A 21,935-nucleotide genomic window follows, 5' to 3' on the forward strand; every position below is an offset into this window, starting at 1 on the left:
CCGCAAATGGTTAATTGCTTAATTCACAAGGAAATCTTAGTGTCACTAAGCGGCACCGATAGCATTTCCATACGCATTCGAACACTGCGAAGGATTCTGAGTCTCAGCGTTTATACAGGCGTAAATATAAATCAGACCTCTATGTATTAATCTAAAAGCCAGGTGGAAACTGTACACAAACATCGCCTACTTACACTATACTGACACGCTGCGATATAGGATCTCACACTGAGTGACAAACGCATGCCCGTACATAGCCAGAGACGTGCGATTTTGGTCACTTCTGTGTGTAAATTACGTATTATCTTTTATTTTCCTTCACATCAAACAGCACAGTGTAATCAAAAACCAAAGGATGACTCTCATTGTAATTAGTTTGGGTAAACCAGGTCAGTTTAATATAAGGAACTATACACAATGTTTCTCGCAGCATGCTTTTCAGTCATAAAGATGAGTTTTACATATTAAACACTGTTTTAATCCACAACTGTGAAGTGAAAACACACCCGACGATCTGTTATTGCACTATTAGCTGACTTTTTTTTCTTTAATGTACACTTTACTGCATAACAAAGTCCCATGAACTTAAAATGATAGTAGCAGATTTACATAAATAGATTTGTGTTGAAATGTTAGTAGCTTTCACATTCACAAGGATAACTTGTCAAAATGATGCTCATCTTATGCATTGTGTGTCTTATCTTTCCTTGTATAGTAAACAATACATACCAAAGGCTTTATTGGGGGTTGTATAATATTGGCAGTATGTCCTGTGATGCATTTTACTCTTTAACAGGGGGGCTTTCTAATGGGGGAAGTATAATTTTGGCAGCATTGTTTTTAAGCCTGCCGAATTTATACTACCCCGATGATCTCAGTACTGCAAGGTCTGAATGTCATATAATTTATTTTGCATACATGTCATGGTGTGTAGAGTATGTCCTGTGATGCATTTCACTTTATCTTCAACAAAGGGGGCTTCAACTGGGCGGAGTATAATTTTGGCAGCATTGTTTTTACATCTGCTGAAATAATACTCCCTCTATGACAGGGGTGTCCAAACCCGCGAGGTATTTTAGAAAGCAGGTTTTTATAATGTGAGATTCAAAGTTTGAATGCTAGGTGTCAGAAACGGGCCAAAGTCTAAAAGCGGAGAGGGTGCGCATTTCTAGCGCAGAAAAACGGGCCAAAGGGTCTAAAAGCGGAGAGAGTGCGCATTTCTAGCGCTGAAAAGCGGGGCAAAAGAGTCTAAAGGCGGAGAGGGTGCGCATTTGTAGCGCAGAAAAACGGGCCAAAGGGTCTAAAAGCGGAGAGGATGCGCATTTGTAGCGCAGAAAAACGGGCCAAAGAGTCTAAAAGCGGAGAGTGCGCATTTCTAGCGAAGAAAAGCGGGGCAAAAGAGTCTAAAGGCGGAGAGGGTGCGCATTTGTAGCGCAGAAAAACGGGCCAAAGAGTCTAAAAGCGGAGAGGGTGCGCATTTGTAGCGCAGAAAAACGGGCCAAAGAGTCTAAAAGCGGAGAGGGTGCGCATTTGTAGCGCAGAAAAACGGGCAAAAGAGTCTAAAAGCGGAGAGGGTGCACGTTTTTTAGCGCAGAAAAATGGGGCAAAAGAGTCTAAAAGCGGAGAGGGTGCACATTTCTAGCCCAGAAAAAGAGGAGTTTAATATTAAGTGACATCATGAAATTAAACATCAATTTGAAAAATCCTAGTTTACACAACACTGTCAAAGATAAAGATAGTTAGTTAAGTAAAATGGTGTGTAAATGAAATAATCAGGAAAAAAGTATTATTTAAAGTGGTATATTTCATTATTTGTTTCATTACAGAGTGTGGCCCGTGACTTCAAATATATTTCTCCTTCTGGCCCCCAACAAAAAAAGTTTGGACACCCCTGCTCTCTGATCTCAGCACTGCAAGGTCTGAATGTCATGTAATTTATTTTGCATACATGTCATGGCGTGTAGAGTATGTCCTGTGATGCATTTCACTTTATCTTCAACAGATAGGGCTTCAACTGGAGGGAGTATAATTTTGGCAGCATTATTTTTAAGCCTGCCAAAATTATACTCCCCCTATGATCTCAGCACTGCACAGAATGTCATGTAATTTGTTTTACATACAAATCATGGTGTGCATTTATTTTGTCTCAAACAAATTACATTTTAACTAGTCATTCAAAGCATTCTTTGACACATTTAATAGACTGTCCATTGTTGACATCTAGTGCATAACATATACAATTACAGCTTTGTGATTTGTTGCTCCTCCTTATCAAAACTCCTCCTCCTTTTTCCACAGAAGGAAGTGAACCTCATATTCTGTTTTCTTGGCAGATCTGTTGTTTCATTTACTGCTGGAATACACAGGATAAAGCACGTAAGTACTGCTGGAATGTGCTTGTTTTTAGATGTCTTAAGATGTCTGGGACTAAACAGCTATAATTATCTGTTCTGTTCTGTTCATCTTCTACAGCCTGGACTAAAGAGATCATCACAGAGAAACAGCTCAGCAGCAAAAGCAGCTGAAGAAAATGGCTGCTAGACACCCTCTTTCAGAAGACGAGCTCTCGTGTCCTGTGTGCTGTGACATCTTCAGGGATCCGGTGGTTCTGCAGTGTTCCCACAGTGTGTGTAGGACCTGTCTGCAGCAGTTCTGGAAGGCTAAGAAATCCCGGGAGTGTCCAGTCTGTAGAAGAAGATGCTCCTCGAAGGCGGAGCCTCCTCGTAACCTGGCCCTAAAGAACATCTGTGAGGCTTTTTTAGAGGGCAGAATCCAGAGCTCTTCAGCAGGGTCTGAGGGGCTCTGCACTCTGCACCACGAGAAACTCAAACTCTTCTGTTTGGATGATCAGCAGCCCATGTGTGTGGTGTGTCAGACGTCACAGAGCCATAAAAATCACAGCTGCTGTCCAGTAGACGAAGCTGTGCATAATTTTAAGGTATTTTTAAGCTGTATTTTTTGTGGTAAAATCATCATACAATGGCTTGTAAATTGTATTTGTACCCTTGAACTTTTTGTCACATTTTGTCACCTTCCAGCCACAAAAAAGTGAAGTAGAACAAAAAAAAATATTTTTTTTAATACATGGTTTTGAAGAAAAGTGTGACATGCAAAAGTATTCAGCCCTCTTGTATCAATACTTAGTAGAGCCACCTTTCGATGTAATTACAGTAGTCTTTTTGGGGTGTCTCTTCCAGCTTTGTGCATCTAGTAGGGGTGTGATGAGATTAAAACTTGATGTCTCGCAGGAAGAAAAACAGTTTAGCGTGGATTTTTTAAGAGGGTTCTGGCAACACAGTAGCTATACAGCGAGTATGGTGGCTGAGCAGTGAGAGCAGCTCTCGGCAGAAGAGGAAAATTCTGACATTTGTATAGAAGATGCTTCTGCTACTTTTAAGTTGTATGTCTGGCTGCATTTTGGCTCCAGTGGAAACAATAAACGGTAACAGAGTGACCAACAAGACACAAACCATATATAAATACTGTAAGTAAATCCTACACGTGACTGTTTCATAGGCAGTTGTACTAATCCCTTAGCTCTGTACTGTATTTAAAAAAATGTTCTGTCTCTGTTTGCACTTCAAGCATAGACTTAATATGACTGGTTATGGTTATGAATAGTTAAATTACAAGAGATTTAGGAGAAAAAAACACAAACTATAGGCTTAATATGACTGGTTGTGGTTTGCACTTATTGTTTGCACTATATAAGACCTAGAAAAGTTTTATTTTTATTTTGACTTTTTTATTTTTACTCTTATTTCTATTTCTTATAGAATCAATGTGTGAGAGAAACCAGTCTGTTAAAAAAAAAACCTCTAGTTTTCAAGCCATTTTTCATTTTTGAGTTTTCTTTAAAATTGTATTTTTAAATCTCGTCTCGTATCATGTCTCATCTTGTGATATTAGTGTCTCATCACACCCCTAGCATCTAGAGACTGAGCTTTTTGACCATTCCATTGTAGCTCTGGCTGTATGTTCAGGGTCATTGTCTTGCTGGAAGGTGAATCTCCTTCCCAGTCTCAGTCTTTTGCAGCTTCCAACAGGTTTTCTTCCAGGATTGCCTTGTATATCTCCATCTTCCCATCAATTGTGACCAGCTTCCCTGTCCCTGCTGAAGAAAAGCATCTGCACAGCATGATGCCGCCACCATATATATATATAGTGGGGATGGTGTATTTAATACTTGGAGTAAATACTAGCTAAACTGATCAGTGTTACAAAAAAATCCCGTCTTTCCTATTGACCCCCGACATTTTTTTTTTTGCATAATAGGTATTTTTATTCCAAGTCATTTTGAAGCATTTTTATTCATCCCTATTTCATCAATTTTCTAAAAGAAAAAATGAAGAATTGAAAAAATATATTAAAGTTTTACAGGTGTTTTACTGGTAATGTGAACGTGCTTTTATGAACACAGTACCTTATAGACATGCTCTATTTTTTATTGTCATTATTCTGGTTGTTTTTCATTGATGTGATATATATATATATATATATATATATATATATATATATATATATATATACTATACGTTTTCACATTTCATTACTTACTTGATTTTTTCAGTTTAAAAGTGAGACTAATAACATGCTCTGGGATCTTCTCCATTACCATGTGTATCTGATTTTTCCAGACAGAACTCAGAACAACCCTAGAGTCTCTACAGCAGAACCTGAAGCTCTTTGAGGAAACAAAACAAGATTGTGACCAAACAGCAGCCCACATTAAGGTAATCACCATCCTAAACTGTCAGCCATGTGGCTAAAGTCAAGCACGCACAGGTAGTGCTGTGCGATATGACGATAAATATGGTGGGGACAGTAGAAAAATGTTTATCGAGCTACTTAGCCTCTATCATCCCTATCGTTTCTACAGTAATTTCATCAATTATTTATGCACATCTGTGTGTTTACTATTTCGTTTTGCTCTTTTAGAATTCGTTATATTATATTTCTTTTAGCATTTTGAGCTTAGTTTAGTTGGTTATTTTCCTATTACATATCTATTTTTCTGTTTTTATTAAATGTTGTTATTAGCTTATTAGCTTCTAGCTTGTTGCTGCCTTCTTTGTTATTTAGAGTACAGAACGTCTCCCTGGTCTTTTAAATGAATGTTGATTTATTCATTTAATAGCTCTATCTAAGTATTTTAAACCAGACAGACACTGTGTGATTTTTTAATCGGGTGCAGAGAGCTCATCCACATGTTTGAATGGTTTGTCCTGTAGAAAAACAAAAAAAAGACAATTTCTTCAGCCGATCCGGGCAGACAATCTAAACCCTAGTTTACAGAACTATATTATTATTGTAATTAATTTCCATTCTTTTAAATAGCAGGATACTTACATTTTTTTTTCCTCTGCCCGGACAGACCCGAGATTTCCAGGAAATAGTCTGTGATGTCATCTGTTTTTTAATACTATTTTTATTTTATATAAAGCTATGGCATGATAATCACCATATAGCTAAGTAACCAAGTATTATTGTTAACGAAAATGAAGGAAATAATAAAAACTGAAAGTGAAAGTTCTCCTTAACTGAAACTAATAAGACGCTAATTAAAAGAAAAAACTAATACAAACTGAAATTACAGATTGAATACCCTCATTTTCGTGTTTTTGTTAATTTATTTATAAAAAAAATAAAAAGTAAGTTAGCAATGATATTATTTTGTCATATTTTTCGAAGAATAACTGAAAACATACTCAAATGTGGTATATCACTATATATATCGTTATCGTGATATAAAAAATTCCATATCGTGATATATGATTTTTCCCATATCGCCCAGCACTACACACAAGTGTCTCATATCTGATTTTCTGACCAAATCTGATATGTTTATTTTTTTTACATTTCGCAAGTTATGTAAAATATTGAATTTGGGACCTTTACTTTGAGACCTTTACTCTTTTCATTTAAATACTGGTAGAACATCTGTTAGAGTTTGTGTTTCCTAATTATTTCTTATTCCAGACACAGGCCCAGGACACGGAGAGGCAGATAAAGCAGGAGTTTGAGAAGCTTCACCAGTTTCTCAGAGATGAAGAAGCAGCGAAGATAGCTGCACTAAAGGAAGAAGAGAAGCAGAAGAGTGAGGTGATGAGGAGGAAGATTGGGGAGATGAATGGAGGAATATTGTCTCTTTCAGAAGCAATCAGTACAATAGAGAAGGACATGAAGACAGAGGACATTCAGTTCTTACAGGTAAGAAACCAATCATCTTCATCATATATATATATATATATATATATATATATATATATATATATATATTTACACACAGAGGTTGGACAACGAAACTGAAACACCTGGTTTTAGACCACAATAATTTATTGTCCTGACGGACAGTTCTGGTGGAAACAGGAGAGTTGAGGTGCACATTGAATTCTGCCGTGATTTGGGCAGCCGTGGTTTTATGTTTTTTGGATACAATCTGGGTTAGCACCCAAACATCCCTTTTAGACAGCTTCCTCTTACAGTGTCCACAGTTAATCCTGTTGGATGTGGTTGGTCCTTCTTGGTGGGATGCTGACATTACCCTGGATACCGTGGCTCTTCATACATCACAAAGACTTGCTGTCTTGGTCACAGATGCGCCAGCAAGACGTGCACCAACAATTTGTCCTCTTTTGAACTCTGGTATGTCACCCATAATGTTGTGTGCATTGCAATATTTTGAGCAAAACTGTGCTCTTACCCTGCTAATTGAACCTTCACACTCTGCTCTTACTGGTGCAATGTGCAATTAATGAAGATTGGCCACCAGGCTGCTCCAATTTAGCCATGAAACCTCCCACACTAAAATGACAGGTGTTTCAGTTTCATTTTCCAACCCATATATATAAGCATATATTGCTGATTTTTGCTGACCTCAGTCTGAAGATGTCTGACCATTTTTATGATGTTTCTGTTTCTTCCATGTCAGAATGTGAAGTCCACAATGAATCAGTAAGTAAATGTTAAAGAGTTTAGATACAGTGGCTTGCAAAAGTTGTTAATCTGAAAAGTGTGACATGCAAAAGTATTCAGCCCTCTTTATCCTAAAACCCCTAAATAAAATTCACTGTTATTAACTGCATTCAAGAGATGCTTAAGTAGTTATTAGAGTCCATCTGTGTATATAGTCTCCGTAAAAAAGACCTGTTCCTTGAAGGCCTCAGTGGTTTGTTAGAAACTGCATCATGTAGACTTAGTAACTCACTAGACAGGTCAGAGATAAAGCTGTGGAGAAGTTTAAAGCAGGCTTAGGTTATCAATACATTTTCCAAACTTAAGCATCCCAAAGAGCACTGTTCAAATTACCATCTAAATATGGAAAAAGTATTTACGACTGCAAACCTTCAAGAACATGGCCATCCATACAAACTGATAGATCTAGCAAGTAGATCACTGGTCAATAAAGCAGCCAAGAGGCCCATGGTCACTCTGGAAAAGCTGCAGAAATCCAAAGAAACGTGAGAATCTCTCCACAGGACAACTATACATCGTGCACTGTTGGGATGCATTTCTTTAAAAGGGACAGAAAACTGGTCAGGGTTGATGGGAAGATAGATGGAGCTAAATACAGGGCAATTATGGAACAAAACTTGTTGGAGGCTGCAATGAACTCGATACTAAGAAGAAGATTCACCTTCCAGCAAGACAATGACCCTAAACCTACAGCCAGAGCTTCAGAAGAACGGTGTAGATGAGAGAATATTCATATGTTAGAATGGCCCAGTCAAAGTTGCCAGTCAAATCTAAATCCCCATGAGCATCTGTGGCAAGACATGAAAATTGCTGTTCACCATCAAATCTGGCTGAGCTTCAGCTATTTTGCAAAAAAGAACGGGAAGAAATCTCAGTCTCTAGATTCGCAAAGCTGGTAAAGACATACCCCCAAAGCCTTGCAGCTGTAACTGCAGTGAAAGACTACACTAAATACTGATATAGGGGGTTAAATATTTTTGCACGTAGAACTACGTTTGACAGTAGAATTACTGACAGGTTGTCATTTATGATTTGTTTAATAATGAGGTAAGTTAGTTCATCTTTATCAAATGCAACAGATTATAGAAAGCATATAAATCTTAAAATGTAAAATCTAAAAAACAAGATAAAGTATTTTAATACCCTAATTGTAGAAAAAAGGAAATAATATATGTATAATATATTCGGGGAAAATGTGCTTTGATTTGCAATTAAATGGATAGACTCACACTGCACAGTATAATCACAGTGTGTCATCAGTACATTATCTACCATTTTCAGACTGAAGGACGTACCAAAACATCCAGAGAAGACATCAGGAGCTCTGATCAGTGTTACAAAACACCTTTCCAACCTGAAGTTCAGAGTGTGGGAGAAAATGCAGGAGATGGTTCAGTACAGTAAGTAGGAGCTGATTTCCCACACTAAAGCCTGAGCTACTCTATATTAGAGCTTCATGTGGGTTTGAGAGGTTTGGGAGTTGAATTGTTGAAGATTTAAACATTAGAAACCAATTTCTTGGGGCTGTTTTAATCAGCTTTGTTCAAGCTAAATCAGAGACATTATTAAACGGAGAGCAGTGACTGGCTTAATGGCACACTAGGTAGGATTTCCTTGATTATTAAACTTTTTAAAGAAGTGAAATTACAGCTTAAAACTCCATTGAGGTGTAATAGGAGGAAAAGCGGTCCTTTCGTGTCTGTGCTGGTGTCCCGAGATGTCCTACCAAGGCTACTGCATGCGCACATCACTTCTACGTCAGTGTTCAGTGTCCGCCCATAATTTTGCGCTACTAGCTGTGTTTTCTCTTGGATTCACAGTGAGTATTGTGCGTTTATCGTTTTTAATTGGATTATAACATAATTGCAGTATAATGTATTTTGCGCTTAAACCAGACTCTGTAAGTTTTCCTAAGCGGCCGCGACCAACGCGAGAACTGCGCCTCTTTCGAGAACTGCGCCTCTTTCGAGAACTGTGACCTGCTTTCCGACCTGTATGTAGTTTTAACAGTTCTACAAGGACTACAAAAACCCGCTATTTGGAGTTGGTTAATTCTTTACAGAAGCTAACTAATAGTAATAGGCACAGAACCTATTTTAGATTTACTGAATCATTAGAATCCATTTACTAAAGATTCGTTCATTCGAACAACTATTTTGAGCTAACAAATACGTCAGCTCAGAGTTAATTCAGAAATTTAGCCCTACACAATGAAGCTCTCAGGATCTGACGCACATTTTATTATTAAAGATTGTGTCGTGATTTTATCTGATTCATTTTAGACCTACTATAATCAATTTTAATTAAAGTTTAAGTTGATTTTTGCTTTTATTGTCCATGTCTGCACTGATGTTTTGCCTTGAAGGCATGCAAAAGTCTTGAAAATATCATGGGAATTTATTGGTTAAAAGGTGGATGAACCCTGTGTAAAGAGAGAACAGCATACCCCACTAGGTTCAGATCAGCTCCTTATATCACTAAACTCCTTCTTGTTTTTATTCTTTTGTCTCTGCTCAGCTCTTGTTACTCTGGACCCCAACACTGCCCACCCACGCCTCCACCTGGGTGATGATCTCACAGCTGTAGTGAGCAGAAATGAAGACCTGATGCTTCCTAACAATCCAGAGCGGTTCGACTGGTGCAGGTGTGTTCTGGGTTCGGAGGGTTTTAACTCAGGATCGCAGAGTTGGGACGTTGAGGTTGGAATCACCGCTCGCTGGGAAGTGGGAGTGATGGCAGAGTCTGTCCTGAGGAAGGGGGGCTCTCTCTGGGGAGGGGTGTGGGCTCTGGGCTTCAACAGCACTGATAAATACTGGGTTCGCTGCCCAGGACAGCCACTGCACTTCCTTACAACCACGGAGAAACTGCAGAGGGTCAGAGTGCAGCTGGACTGGGACCGGGGGAGAGTGACTTTTTCCGATGCGCTCAGGAGAACACACCTGCATACCATAACACACACTTTCACCGAGAGGGTTTTACCCTTATTCCGTAACTGGAGCGTTCACTATGAACTTCGAGTCTTGCCCTTAAAGACATCAGTAATGGTGGAACCGCACAGATAAACTCTGCAGGTGTTGTTAACATGATGTGGAACAACAGGAACATTCATATTAGAGACTTTATTAGAGATTTTGTTCTCTAAAATGTCACTGTATCGATTAAAATGTTTAGTAAAGATGTTATTAAATTGTAGAAAAAACATCCATACATTCATGCCTTTGTACATTGCATCTATAGTCTAATTCAGGGGTGTCCAAACTACGGCCCACTGGCCATTTGCGGCCCGTTTCCTTTTTTGGAGCGGCCCGCGAGGTATTTTAGAAATAGAATGAAAGTTGGCCCGCTGTTAAGCAGGTTTTTATAATGTGAGATTCAAAGTTTGAACGCTAGGTGTCAGAAACAGGCCAAAGAATCGGAGAGGGTGCGCATTTCTAGCACAGAAAAACGGGGCAAAAGAGTCTAGAAGTGAAGAGAGTGCGCATTTCTAGCGCAGAAAAACGGGCCAAAGAGTCTAAAAGCGGAGAGAGTGCGCATTTCTAGCGCAGAAAAACGGACCAAAGAGTCTAAAAGCGGAGAGAGTGCGCATTTCTAGCGCAGAAAAATGGGGCAAAAGAGTCTAAAAGCGGAGAGAGTGCGCATTTCTAGCGCAGAAAAACGGGGCAAAAGAGTCTAAAAGCGGAGAGAGTGCACATTTCTAGCGCAGAAAAACGGGGCAAAAGAGTCTAAAAGCGGAGAGGGTGCACATTTCTAGCGCAGAAAAACGGGGCAAAAGAGTCTAAAAGCGGAGAGAGTGCGCATTTCTAGCGCAGAAAAACGGGGCAAAAGAGTCTAAAAGCGGAGAGAGTGCGCATTTCTAGCGCAGAAAAACGGGGCAAAAGAGTCTAAAAGCGGAGAGAGTGCACATTTCTAGCGCAGAAAAACGGGGCAAAAGAGTCTAAAAGCGGAGAGGGTGCACATTTCTAGCGCAGAAAAACGGGGCAAAAGAGTCTAAAAGCGGAGAGAGTGCGCATTTCTAGCGCAGAAAAACGGGGCAAAAGAGTCTAAAAGCGGAGAGAGTGCGCATTTCTAGCGCAGAAAAACGGGGCAAAAGAGTCTAAAAGCGGAGAGAGTGCACATTTCTAGCGCAGAAAAACGGGGCAAAAGAGTCTAAAAGTTGCCGTAATTAAGGAGTTTTATATTAAGAGACATCATGAAATGAAACATCAATTTGAAAAATCTCAGTTTACACAACACTGTCAAAGATAGATAAAGATAGTTAGTCAAGTAAAATGATGTGTAAATGAAAAAGTCAGGAAAAAAGTATTATTTAAAGTGGTATATTTCATTGTTTGTTTTATTACAGAGTGTGGCCCGTGACTTCAAATATATTTCTCCTTCTGGCCCCCAACAAAAAAAGTTTGGACACCCCTGGTCTAATTTAACAGTTCCTCCACAAGATGGCAGAAATAGCACTCATTCAAACCATTAGTGTGCACCCTTTTAAAATCAGTGAAAAAAACACCTGCAAAGAATGAGTGCGTGTTTATAGCCTTAAAACTAACGTACAACACTTCACAACATGGTAAACTCAGAGTTTGTACGGTCATGAAAAACCTGGAAAAGTCAAGGAAGTTGAAAACAGCAAATTCCAGGCCTGGATATGTTTTGGAAAAAATAAAAATACCCAGAAAGTTTTGGAAAAGTCATGGAAATTTGCTATGCAAATCTTAATGTTAAAATTAGAAGGAAAATGATTAGCACTGTTTTAGTTTCTGTAACAACAAAATAGCGTGAGAGCTCGATGCAACAGTGTAGTTTTGTTTACTAAAATTTTTGAGTGGCTCTACACTGCAAAAAAAAACTAAACCTTAGCAAGTGAAATTTTCTAAATTTAAGGCAATAACTCTTGTTTTCTTCTGTAATAAGACTTTTTGTCTTACTAAGCATTGTGTAAGCGTTAGATTATTTTGCTTATTTTAGGGATAATTATCTTTATCATTCTTACTTAGAATTCTTACCTTATTTTAAGTAATTAGAACTCAAAATATGTTAGACAGCACAATCAAGCAGCAATCAAGTTATTCTGATTCTTGTGTCCAAAAACAGTGACTTTTTTGCTTGTTTTAGGTGTTACTTCACTTATTTTGAGACTTTGCTATTGCTTTTTGTAAGAAATCTTTCTAAGAAAATTTTGCTTACCCAATTGGAAGATTGTTTTGCATATCGTATATATATTTGTCTTAATTTGCATATATTTTGTCTAGTTTTTGCAGTGTAAAAGCAGGTTACTCATCTTTTCTACACACATTAAATTACTATTGCTTCATTCTTCATTTTGATTTGCATATTAAACGTATTACATGACAAATAGATCAGTAAAAATAAAAAGTCTCTGACCAAAAAGCATCTGCTTTAATATTTTATTTTTGTGCCAATATTAAAGGAAAAAAATAATAATTAGCTGCTTGCTTCTAATACTGATTATTGTACTGTATACTGTTTAGTTCTCCTGGTGTTGTCTGACAGGTTAACTGTGTAATTTGAATCTCTTTCAAGTTACTAATTTGTGAGTGTTCGGGCATTTTTTGGGCTGTAATGGCCACCTCTTTCTCTCTGTCTTTGGGAAGCAGGTTTAGAAATCCCAGCCAACAGACAGATTATTAAAATGTGTTCAAATTTTCAAACAAAAGATTCTATATCATGTTATTTGACAAAAGTATAACCCACTGTTTACAGGTTAAGTATTAGAAATGCTTAGCAGGGTATTGAATCAGCTCAGAGTTAATTCAGTTATATACAATAGAGCTCTCAGGATTTGACACACATTTTACTATTGAAGATTGTCAGCTTGCTGAAAGAAATGTTTTTATTTTTACTGAAATACATTTTAAGTAAGATAAAGGCCTACTATAACCAGTTTTGACATGAAAATTTGAAGTTTTTGTTTCATTGTTCATGTCTGCACTGATATTTTAAAGACTGTACGGTCATGAAAATTTGCTGTGAAGGTTTGGAAAAGTCATGGAAATGTATTAGTTGAAAAGTGTATGAACCCTGTAAACTGTGTGTCCAGATACTGTCTCAGACTGAGACTGAGCTTCATCTTGATCACTTTAATAAAAGAACCGCTCCTGCCATTTTCAGACTCTTCATTCTCAGTACATCAGTAGAGCTACAGAAAGACGTCTAGCAGAGAGAGAGAGACATTAACAATAAATTTCCTTTCAGTTCTCCTGACTTTTATCTGTTTCAGAGAAATTATTCCCAACCAGATCACATTAAGATCAACAGGGTCTATGTACGGCTGGTCTGTTAGGTAGGGTGACCATATTTTAATTCAGTAATGGCGTTCAGATTAAAAAATGCACCAGCAAAGTTTCAGTGGCTGATTAATAGTGTTTTAGGTGATGTTCCATATTGTTCAGCTTACCTAGATGATGGCATTATTTATAGCCATGACTGGCTTTCTCATGTTTCTACCTTGTGCCAGGTTTTTAATTGTCTAAAGGACTATTTGTTTACGTTAAACTTGGCTATATGTCTTTTTGCCCAAGCTACTGCTTCGGCTGCTGGATCGCCTAGCCAATCGAATGCAGGCTGGAACCAGATGGGGTGGGCTCTCCCCTTTAAGATGTCACCCGGTTCCTTCAGTCACTGGCTAGCAGGCTGAGGGCGGAGCTTTTAAAGAGAATTGTGGGCTGTTTCATCTCTTTGTTTTAGTGTTTCCTTCTGCAACGATGTGTATTGGTTGTATATGTTGTGAATGGTGCTTTGGTAATAATAATAATAATAATAATAATAATAATAATAATAATAATAATAATACATTGTATTTGCAATGCACTTTACATTTCAAAGAAATCTCAAAGTGCTACAGCGTAAAAGGCAATAAAATCAGAAGCAAACTTAGTAGATAAAAACAGAGATGCATAAAAATGTCCTAGTAGGCCTTTTTGAATAAGAAAGTTTTAGTTGTTTTTGAAAAGACGCCACACTCTGTGGTGCCCTCAGGGAGTCTGGGAGGGATATTTGATACATGATTTTTAGAGCCCTCCATGTGAGCAGTGTTACATTTTTTTCCCTGAAAAACCCAATGTATACCATGATATACATGCAGTGCACGGATAATTCAACAGGTGGCAGTGTTTCGTTCACTAGAGGGATTTCCAGGGATGTGAGAAGATTGCCATTAATAAGGAAGAGGACACAGGTGGATTTTAAAGAAAACCTTGCCAGTTTTGAAAATGATATGGTGAGAAAATAATAATTTTATTTATGAAACAGCAATAGGAACAGTTACTGGGTTGATGCAATGTGAAATTACCTAATATTTCATAATCTATGTTTTTTGTAAAACCGTGTTGAAATTGACGTATCAAATTTGATACAGCAGGTATATAAGGTAGTTTAACTCTAAATCTGTAAACTGTCATTTTATTGTATTTCATGCATTACACATAACATCAAGCAACATACAGTTTTTATTTTTCAAGTAAACTAATTAAATGTTTAAAATACATAATTTTGGTCATTTAGAGCAGAAAATTAGATATGCAATTTGCTGTACCGGGATTGATGACTAGGTAGGTGTTGCGATGATACAGCTGCTAGTAACTTCCTTTTGCTTATGAATTCAATGGAAAAATACACAATAATAATTTTTTTGGTGTGTATGTGTGTTTTTAGATGGGAAAAAATACAGTCTTAAAGATGCTCTGAAGAGGATTTTGGATGGAAATTCAAGTGACAGAGCAGCTAGGGGAGGATAAACAAATAAAAAGATAAAAATAAGACAAAATATATAGGTTGTGAACTACACAATGAGTAAAAATAACGAAAATGTTCTCATTACTTTGAAATTGTATCATTATTTTGACCCGTTGTATCAAATATGATATTTTGAGAAAAAAAAAATGTTTGTTCAGAAGGACCAATAAAGGCTCCAGTTTCAAAGAATTGGAATTGTCTGTCAATTATTTAATGGTTTGGGCTTTACAGGGTTAAGGGGATTCATAATCAAAAAGGAGGGTATAGCAGGTTTTTACTTTTATTATTTTATTCCTCAATTATGTATGTAAGTGTGACTGGAGAGACTAGAATATGTGTACGTGGATCACATGGGCATGCTAGACAGGCAACCACACGAACACACCCCTGAGGCATCAACCATAAAACGTGTGAGGCAGAAGTTACTGACCAGTGCGCTACCCTGTTCTGTAGCTTCACCCTCGCCCCAGGCTGTAGGAATGCACCAGACCAGTCGAGACCGACTAGTTGATGTGCAAGGAGATGTGGACTTTCATTACCATATGAGGCAATGGCCTGAGGGGGAATTAAGGGATACGAATACACTGAGATGTTGGCTATAAGGGATAGAGACTTGAATGCATGCTTTGGAGTTAGCTCTTAATGCAGGGGTGTCCAAACTTTTTTTGTTGGGGGCCAGAAGAAGAAATATATTTGAAGTCACGGGCCACACTCTGTAATAAAACAAATAATGAAATATACCACTTTAAATAATAATATCCTGATTATTTCATTTACACACCATTTTACTTGACTAACTATCTTTATCTTTGACAGTGTTGTATAAACTAAGATTTTTCAAATTGATGTTTAATTTCATGATGTCTCTTAATATTAAACTCCTTAATTCCGGCAACTTTTAGACTCTTTGGCACTAGAAATGCGCACTCTCTCCACTTTTAGACTCTTTGGCCCGTTTTTCTGCACTAGAAATGCGCACCCTCTCCGCTTTAAGACTCTTTGGCCCGTTTTTCTGCGTTAGAAATGCGCACCCTCTCCGCTTTTAGACTCTTTTGCCCCGTTTTTCTGCGCTAGAAATGCTCTCCCTCTCTGCTTTTAGACTCTTTGGCCTGATTTTCTGCGCTACAAATGCGCACTCTCTCTGTTTTAGACTCTTTGGCACGTTTTTCTGCGCTATAAATGCGCACCCTTTCCGCTTTTAGACTCTTTGGCCCGTTTTTCTGCGCTAGAAATGCGAACCCTCCCCGTTTTTAGACTCTTTTGCCCCATTTTTCTGCGCTAGAAATGCGCACCCTCTCCGCTTTTAGACTCTTTCGTCCGTTTCTGACACCTAGCGTTCAAACTTTGAATCTCACATTATAAAAACCTGCTTAACAGTGGGCTAACTTTCATTCTATTCCTAAAATACCTCGCGGACCGCTCCAAAAAGGAAACGGGCCGCAAATGGCCCACGGTTCGTAGTTTGGACACCCCTGGCCTAAACATTAGAAATAATATAAAAAATATTGATATTGTTATGATATGCAAACTTTTGACAATACTTGTCATTTTACTTTTAGTATTTAAATTGATTTTTTTTAAAATAAACTACTGGCAATACTTAAGTACAAAAATGTTAAATACTTTAGTCCTTCTACTTAAGTATGATGCTTAAAGAACGCTTCAACTTCTATTCAAGTCACTTTTTTGACAGAGTACTTGTACTTTTACTGGGTCTCTAGTACTTCATACATGTCTGCCCCTGAGATGAGTCCCACCACAGTGGTATCATCAACAAACTTAATGATTCTGTTGCTGGACTGAACTGTGAACACTTCATAAAGATAGATGAGAGTACTATTGGGCGGTAGTCATTCATGCAGCTGATGTTAGCTTTCTTTGGTAGGGGGGACAATGATTAATTAATTAATTATGCAGCATGCATGTTTTATTATGTGTTTGTATTAACCTGTATTAGTCTATGTTGGCTTGTATTACCCTGTGTTGGCCTGTATTACCCTGTATTATCTTTTTTATCATGTATTTGCCTGTTTTACATTGTCTTTGCCTGTATGAATGACTCTATTAGTCTGTTTTCCTGTGTTAACCTTTATGACCTTGTTTTCCCTGTATTGCCCTGAGCTGCTCTATATTACCCTGTGTTTACCTTTTAATAACATGTGTTTACCTGTATTTACCTGTGTTGGACTGTTTTACCCTGTGCCATACTGAGGCACTCAGTCCTCCAGTCACTTTCTCCAGAGAAGAAAAGGTGTCGTTCCTGTCCACACTGGAGTGGAATTTAAAAAACATGCAGGTTCTGCTGATCCTGAATCAGTTTATAACCAGAGTAGAAATTTGTGAACTTGTTCCCAAGCAAATCCAGTTCAAACACGTTTTTAGCCACAGGGAGTTACACTTCACTGAAGATTTACCACTGACCATTTCCCTGTGTCAAACGACACAAGATAAAATATACAAAGAGAAGCAGAGTGAGGTCATTTTACTGCACTAAAGTTTGCTTAAAAGTACATTCTAGTTTAAAACTACCGTCATTGTACTGCCCTTTGTTTGCAGGGATTTGGCCTGTATTCGCCTTTATTACCCTGTTTTTGTTTGCTTAACCCTGTATGTGCTTCTTTTACCAGTTATACGTATATAGATATTTATAGTTATCTTTCTGTGAAAATACTACAGCAAACCAATCAACAAGCTCAACATATCTATCTATCTATCTATCTATCTATCTATCTATCTATCTATCTATCTATCTATCTATCTATCTATCTATCTATCTATCTATCTATCTATCTATCTATCTATCTATCTATCTATCTATCTATCTATCTATCTATCTATCTATCTATCTATCTATCTATCTATCTATCTATCTATCTATCTATCTATCTATCTATAGACCAATGTATATTTAGGAAAACCATACTGCCCCCAGCATCATTGCAAGTGCTTTCCCTCTGCATTCTTTTGATGGGAGCTCTAAGTACAGATTTAAACAATATTTTTCTGTAAACAACTTCACTCACAAGGAGTTCAAGAGAAGAAGTTCAAAGATTATTTCACAGACACAAGTATTTATAGAAAAACCCCACCTCAAGGTAACGGAGAAAAGCACCCTAGACAGTTCTCCAAAAACTGGTTCTGGCTGGTCTTGATCAGAAATTGTCTGTGTCAATTCACTTCTGTGTTACACATACAGTTTGCTTAACGGCCAGATCTTGCAAGTAAATGACATTTTAAATAGAGAAGTATTTTAGAGAACTCATTGAGTTTGTGGCTACTGTCTCAGCTCTTTTCTCCGCCTTCATTAGCATGATTAGTATTGGGATTATAGTAATGTGGTTGATTATACTTCATTAGCATGATTAGTATTGATTATAGAAATCTAACACGCTAGTCTTTTCGTCAGACGTTCCATTGCTCACATCAAATTACTGCTCTTTGACTGTCATACTACACAAACCTTGGTCACTCGCAACACTGAAATTCAAATCCAATGCAGAATCGGGTCCAAATATGGCTAAATTCATGCAGTCTGACTCAGGTATTAGTTCTAGCTCGCTTCATAGATACCAAGTTACTAGTTTGACTAAATTTTAAACAATGTAAAGGAAGGAAATTAGCACTTACTGCAGGTCTTTTATCAGCACTATAGCAAGCTAAAATTCAACCTCGACATTTAGTCCTAAAGTGGTATTTTTCCATCATGATTAACCCATAAGAACACAGACCATGTTGTGAATATTGATACAACTGAGCAGCTCATTCATATTGTTTATCGTTGTGATAAGAAAGCATATGACTATTTTACAATTCCTGATTTAACATGAAAATCACATGCATCATTTATTAAGCATGTGAGTTATTAAAATGATTGGTGTTTGATTCCGTTTATTTTTAGTTTAGAAATTATATGGAAATGTTTATTGAAGAATGTGAAAACTGTAAGCAATGGATTAACTGCATGTTTAAATAACCATGAAATAAAAACAAGACTGGCTGCAAAACACATTTTTTTTTCCTTTTTTTTATTCTTATTCATAAGTTCATTATTCAGAAGCTAATTATTGTGTACATGGGCATGTGAATGGTTTATTAATTGATGTGCCATTTAAAGTGCACATAAAAACAAACACTTTAAGTATTTAGTATAATTCACAAAATGTATTTTCACTCTAATAAATCTTATACATTTAACAGTTGTCAGCGAAACAGAATTAAAATAATAAGCAATCTAAATCTCATTTTTTTAAGTAAGTGTAACACCATCTTGTTCCAGCGCTAAAAGTGACGTCACGAGGTTGGTTCTCGAACGCCTAACTAACATAAACTGTTAGCCTACACTAGTTCCTCAATGAATAATAAAAGCCAAACCAAAAATCGATACAAAGGGGGCACTTTTGTATTGCCGCTGGGTTTAGTTACATTTTATAGGGTGAGGAATGAGAAAAATATTCACCTTCACTTTTATATCTTGCCTCTTAAGGACAGCTGTTCTTCTGTGGTGGCCAGCAGCGCTAAAGCGCTAGAATCCTCCGGTTAGCCGCAATGCTAGGGTTGGTAGCGAGCACTTTCTAGACGAGGACTATGTTAAAGAGAGAGTTTTTGAGTCAGGAGCATTAAGTTAGTCGTTCGCCGGACAAATAAGCTAAAGTCCAAGGCTTTTTTCCTCCGTTTTTAATTTTTCCTTTTACCAGCTGGGATGTACAGACTGTCCGACTGGGGGTACTATAAAAGCAGCAGCTGTGAGCCGCAAGAAACAAGCCAAACGACGCGCCCACCCAGCAGAGCAGCGAGAGGTAACTTACAAAAAGTCTAGATAAGCTAACAGTTAAAAGATAACATAGCTAGCGTTAGCTACATAGCTAGCTACCTTACCAAAGCTAGCGTTAGCAATGTATCTACCTATCTTAACATAGCTAGCATTAGCTATTTTGCTAGCTATCTTACCAAGGCTAGCATTTACTACTTAGCTAGCTAAGTTAATTGGCTAAATAGCTAATGCTAGCTAACTAGCTAACGCTAACTAGATGAAGGTAGCTACCCAGCAAGCCTTCTAACTTCCAAACTGAATGGTTTATCAACCAAACAGCGCCTGGGTGTTTCAATATCCACTTAAATCATGTATGTTTCATTATTCAGTCTAAATGAACTCTGGACTTTACATGCTAAATAGCTAAGTCTATATAAACAAGCTAGTTAACTGGATGGCAGTACCTGTTGTTGACAGGCTGCTCCAAATATTTAATCCCTTAGAAAACGTGTACAAACTGAAATGTTTCATGTCCACTTTAAGCCAGTTAAAATGTCTAACAATTTATATTATGTTTTTGTTTGCTTATTATTATTTTGTTGCTTTGATTATTAACATATTCTAAAAATGCAAATAGAGATCTAGGGAATATGCCAATTATTCTGCCAGTGCTTTTATAAAAAGGCTGTTTTGTCGAGTTATCCTAGCAGAACACTTTTATGTTTATTTGATAGTTATTTGAAATTATTTTTGGCTAATAGAAAGTCGGTAATGTTCCCTAAGGTTGACTGAATTTCCTATTTCAATTCAGTAAAACCTTTTGTATACTATCACCTAGTTTGTCATTTTTACCACAGTAATAGCAGTATTTTTTCTTGTGAGAGGTATTACTGCCACCCCCATGTTTCACAATAAGTGTGTTGTAATGCAGATTTTCTTCTTTGTTGCCCAAGAAGCTTCTGAGCAATATTCACTCTGGTAGTTTCTTCCCACCTGTCTTGTTATTAAGTTCCTGAGTAATTAAGGCTGCAGGGGATGACGATTCCTGACCTGTTCATACAGGTTTTATGTCAGGGGTCTCTACCTGCTTTACGAGTTTTCTCAGATTAACACATTATGCAGACATTAAGCATCAGTGCAGCCAGCTCACAACATAAACGTTGGGTGCTGAGGAAATTTATACTGGTTTCCATTCACCCAGCAAGTTTCTGGAGAGTTGAATAATATGATGTTTGCTCCCACTTTTTCAATATTTAATTTTTAAAACAAAATTTTTCTCTCATTTTTGTTTAAGTAGACTTTACCCCATATTTTGAGTTATAATTACCTACAGTATATTTAACAGCTGAGGCATGCTAAAACAATAAGTAAAAGGCTACCAAATGTATACTGTTTAGTGTTTGCAGGCCATAAGAGGAAGTTATCATTTTTCTTACTGCAAAGAGACTTCATGCTTGATAAGTAATGCAGTGCAGTGCTGGATTCATTTTTCTATTTAATGAGAAGACACTAGCTGTCTTCCCTACATAGGCAATGTTTAGTCGTATTTTAAATGGTTAAAGTATGACAAAGAATTGCCTTCTTGTAATGTACAAGCAAAACTATTTGCAGATAGTTCAGGAGTAGCACACCTATTATGCAAATAAATTATGTGAGGAGCCAATAGAAAGATGTACTGTAAGATATGTTAGGTAAGCCTTACATTTAGTTCTGAAATGAGTTAAAAGTTTAACTTGGAAATGTTACCATAACTGTACCCTACAGTCTTATTCAGTGATTACATGTACATTCACAATGAGTTAATGTAATCACAGTGGGCCAGTTGTTCAGAGGTAATCTAATCAGATTTTAGTTATCGGATTGGATCAAATCTGGAAAACGGGTTGTTCAAAAGGGAAACAAGGGGTAGGATTTCAAGGTGAATTTCAGGGAGAAAATGTAGTAAAATTTTTAAATTAAAGTTTTAAAGTGAAAAAAACATTTGTACAATTAATTATTCTGGATTTCCGCCCTATTATTGGGCAACCAGAATCTTCACCGGTAAAGCCAGCAGTCACAGAAGCTCAGAAAAGAGGCTTGAAGCATCCCTTTCGAAATACTATGGTAATGGTGATGACTATGAAACTCTTCTTAAACGAGAAACTCACAGAGCAGAAGCACAGATTCTCCTGGCAGAGGAACAAATAAAGCTGACCAAACTGCAGCAAACCAGGGTGCAACTTCAAATCCTCCTCCTAAAATCAGGGCTTGAAAATGCAGGTCTCTCTTTCTCATATGAAGAACCCTGAATATCTTGTTAACTATTGGACATTTTTAATTAAGATGCTTTTAATATATTCACAATGTATTTGTTAATGTATATGTTTTTTATTTGTTGTGGCTCAGATAAGGGGTCATGAAATAAATTAGTTTATTCCAAAAGGCTAAATTTGCTCTGACGGCAAAAATGAAAAAAGAACGATGC

At 37.3% G+C, this 21,935-nt stretch overlaps 1 protein-coding gene across 1 annotated transcript; it reads left to right on the forward strand.

The window, feature by feature from the left end:
* Positions 1-2,286: 2,286 nt before the first annotated feature.
* LOC103025945 (E3 ubiquitin-protein ligase TRIM35) lies at positions 2,287-13,263 on the forward strand. The gene is made up of 7 exons (XM_022677302.2): positions 2,287-2,376; positions 2,473-2,938; positions 4,638-4,733; positions 5,980-6,210; positions 6,932-6,954; positions 8,257-8,375; positions 9,493-13,263. The coding sequence occupies exons 2-7, from the start codon at positions 2,531-2,533 to the stop codon at positions 10,035-10,037; spliced, it is 1,422 nt and encodes a 473-aa protein (XP_022533023.2). The 5' UTR covers positions 2,287-2,376; positions 2,473-2,530; the 3' UTR covers positions 10,038-13,263.
* The last annotated feature ends 8,672 nt before the right edge of the window (positions 13,264-21,935 follow it).

This window comes from Astyanax mexicanus, chromosome 13 (genome assembly GCF_023375975.1).
Source record: "Astyanax mexicanus isolate ESR-SI-001 chromosome 13, AstMex3_surface, whole genome shotgun sequence".
Taxonomy (NCBI): Eukaryota; Metazoa; Chordata; class Actinopteri; order Characiformes; family Acestrorhamphidae; genus Astyanax; species Astyanax mexicanus.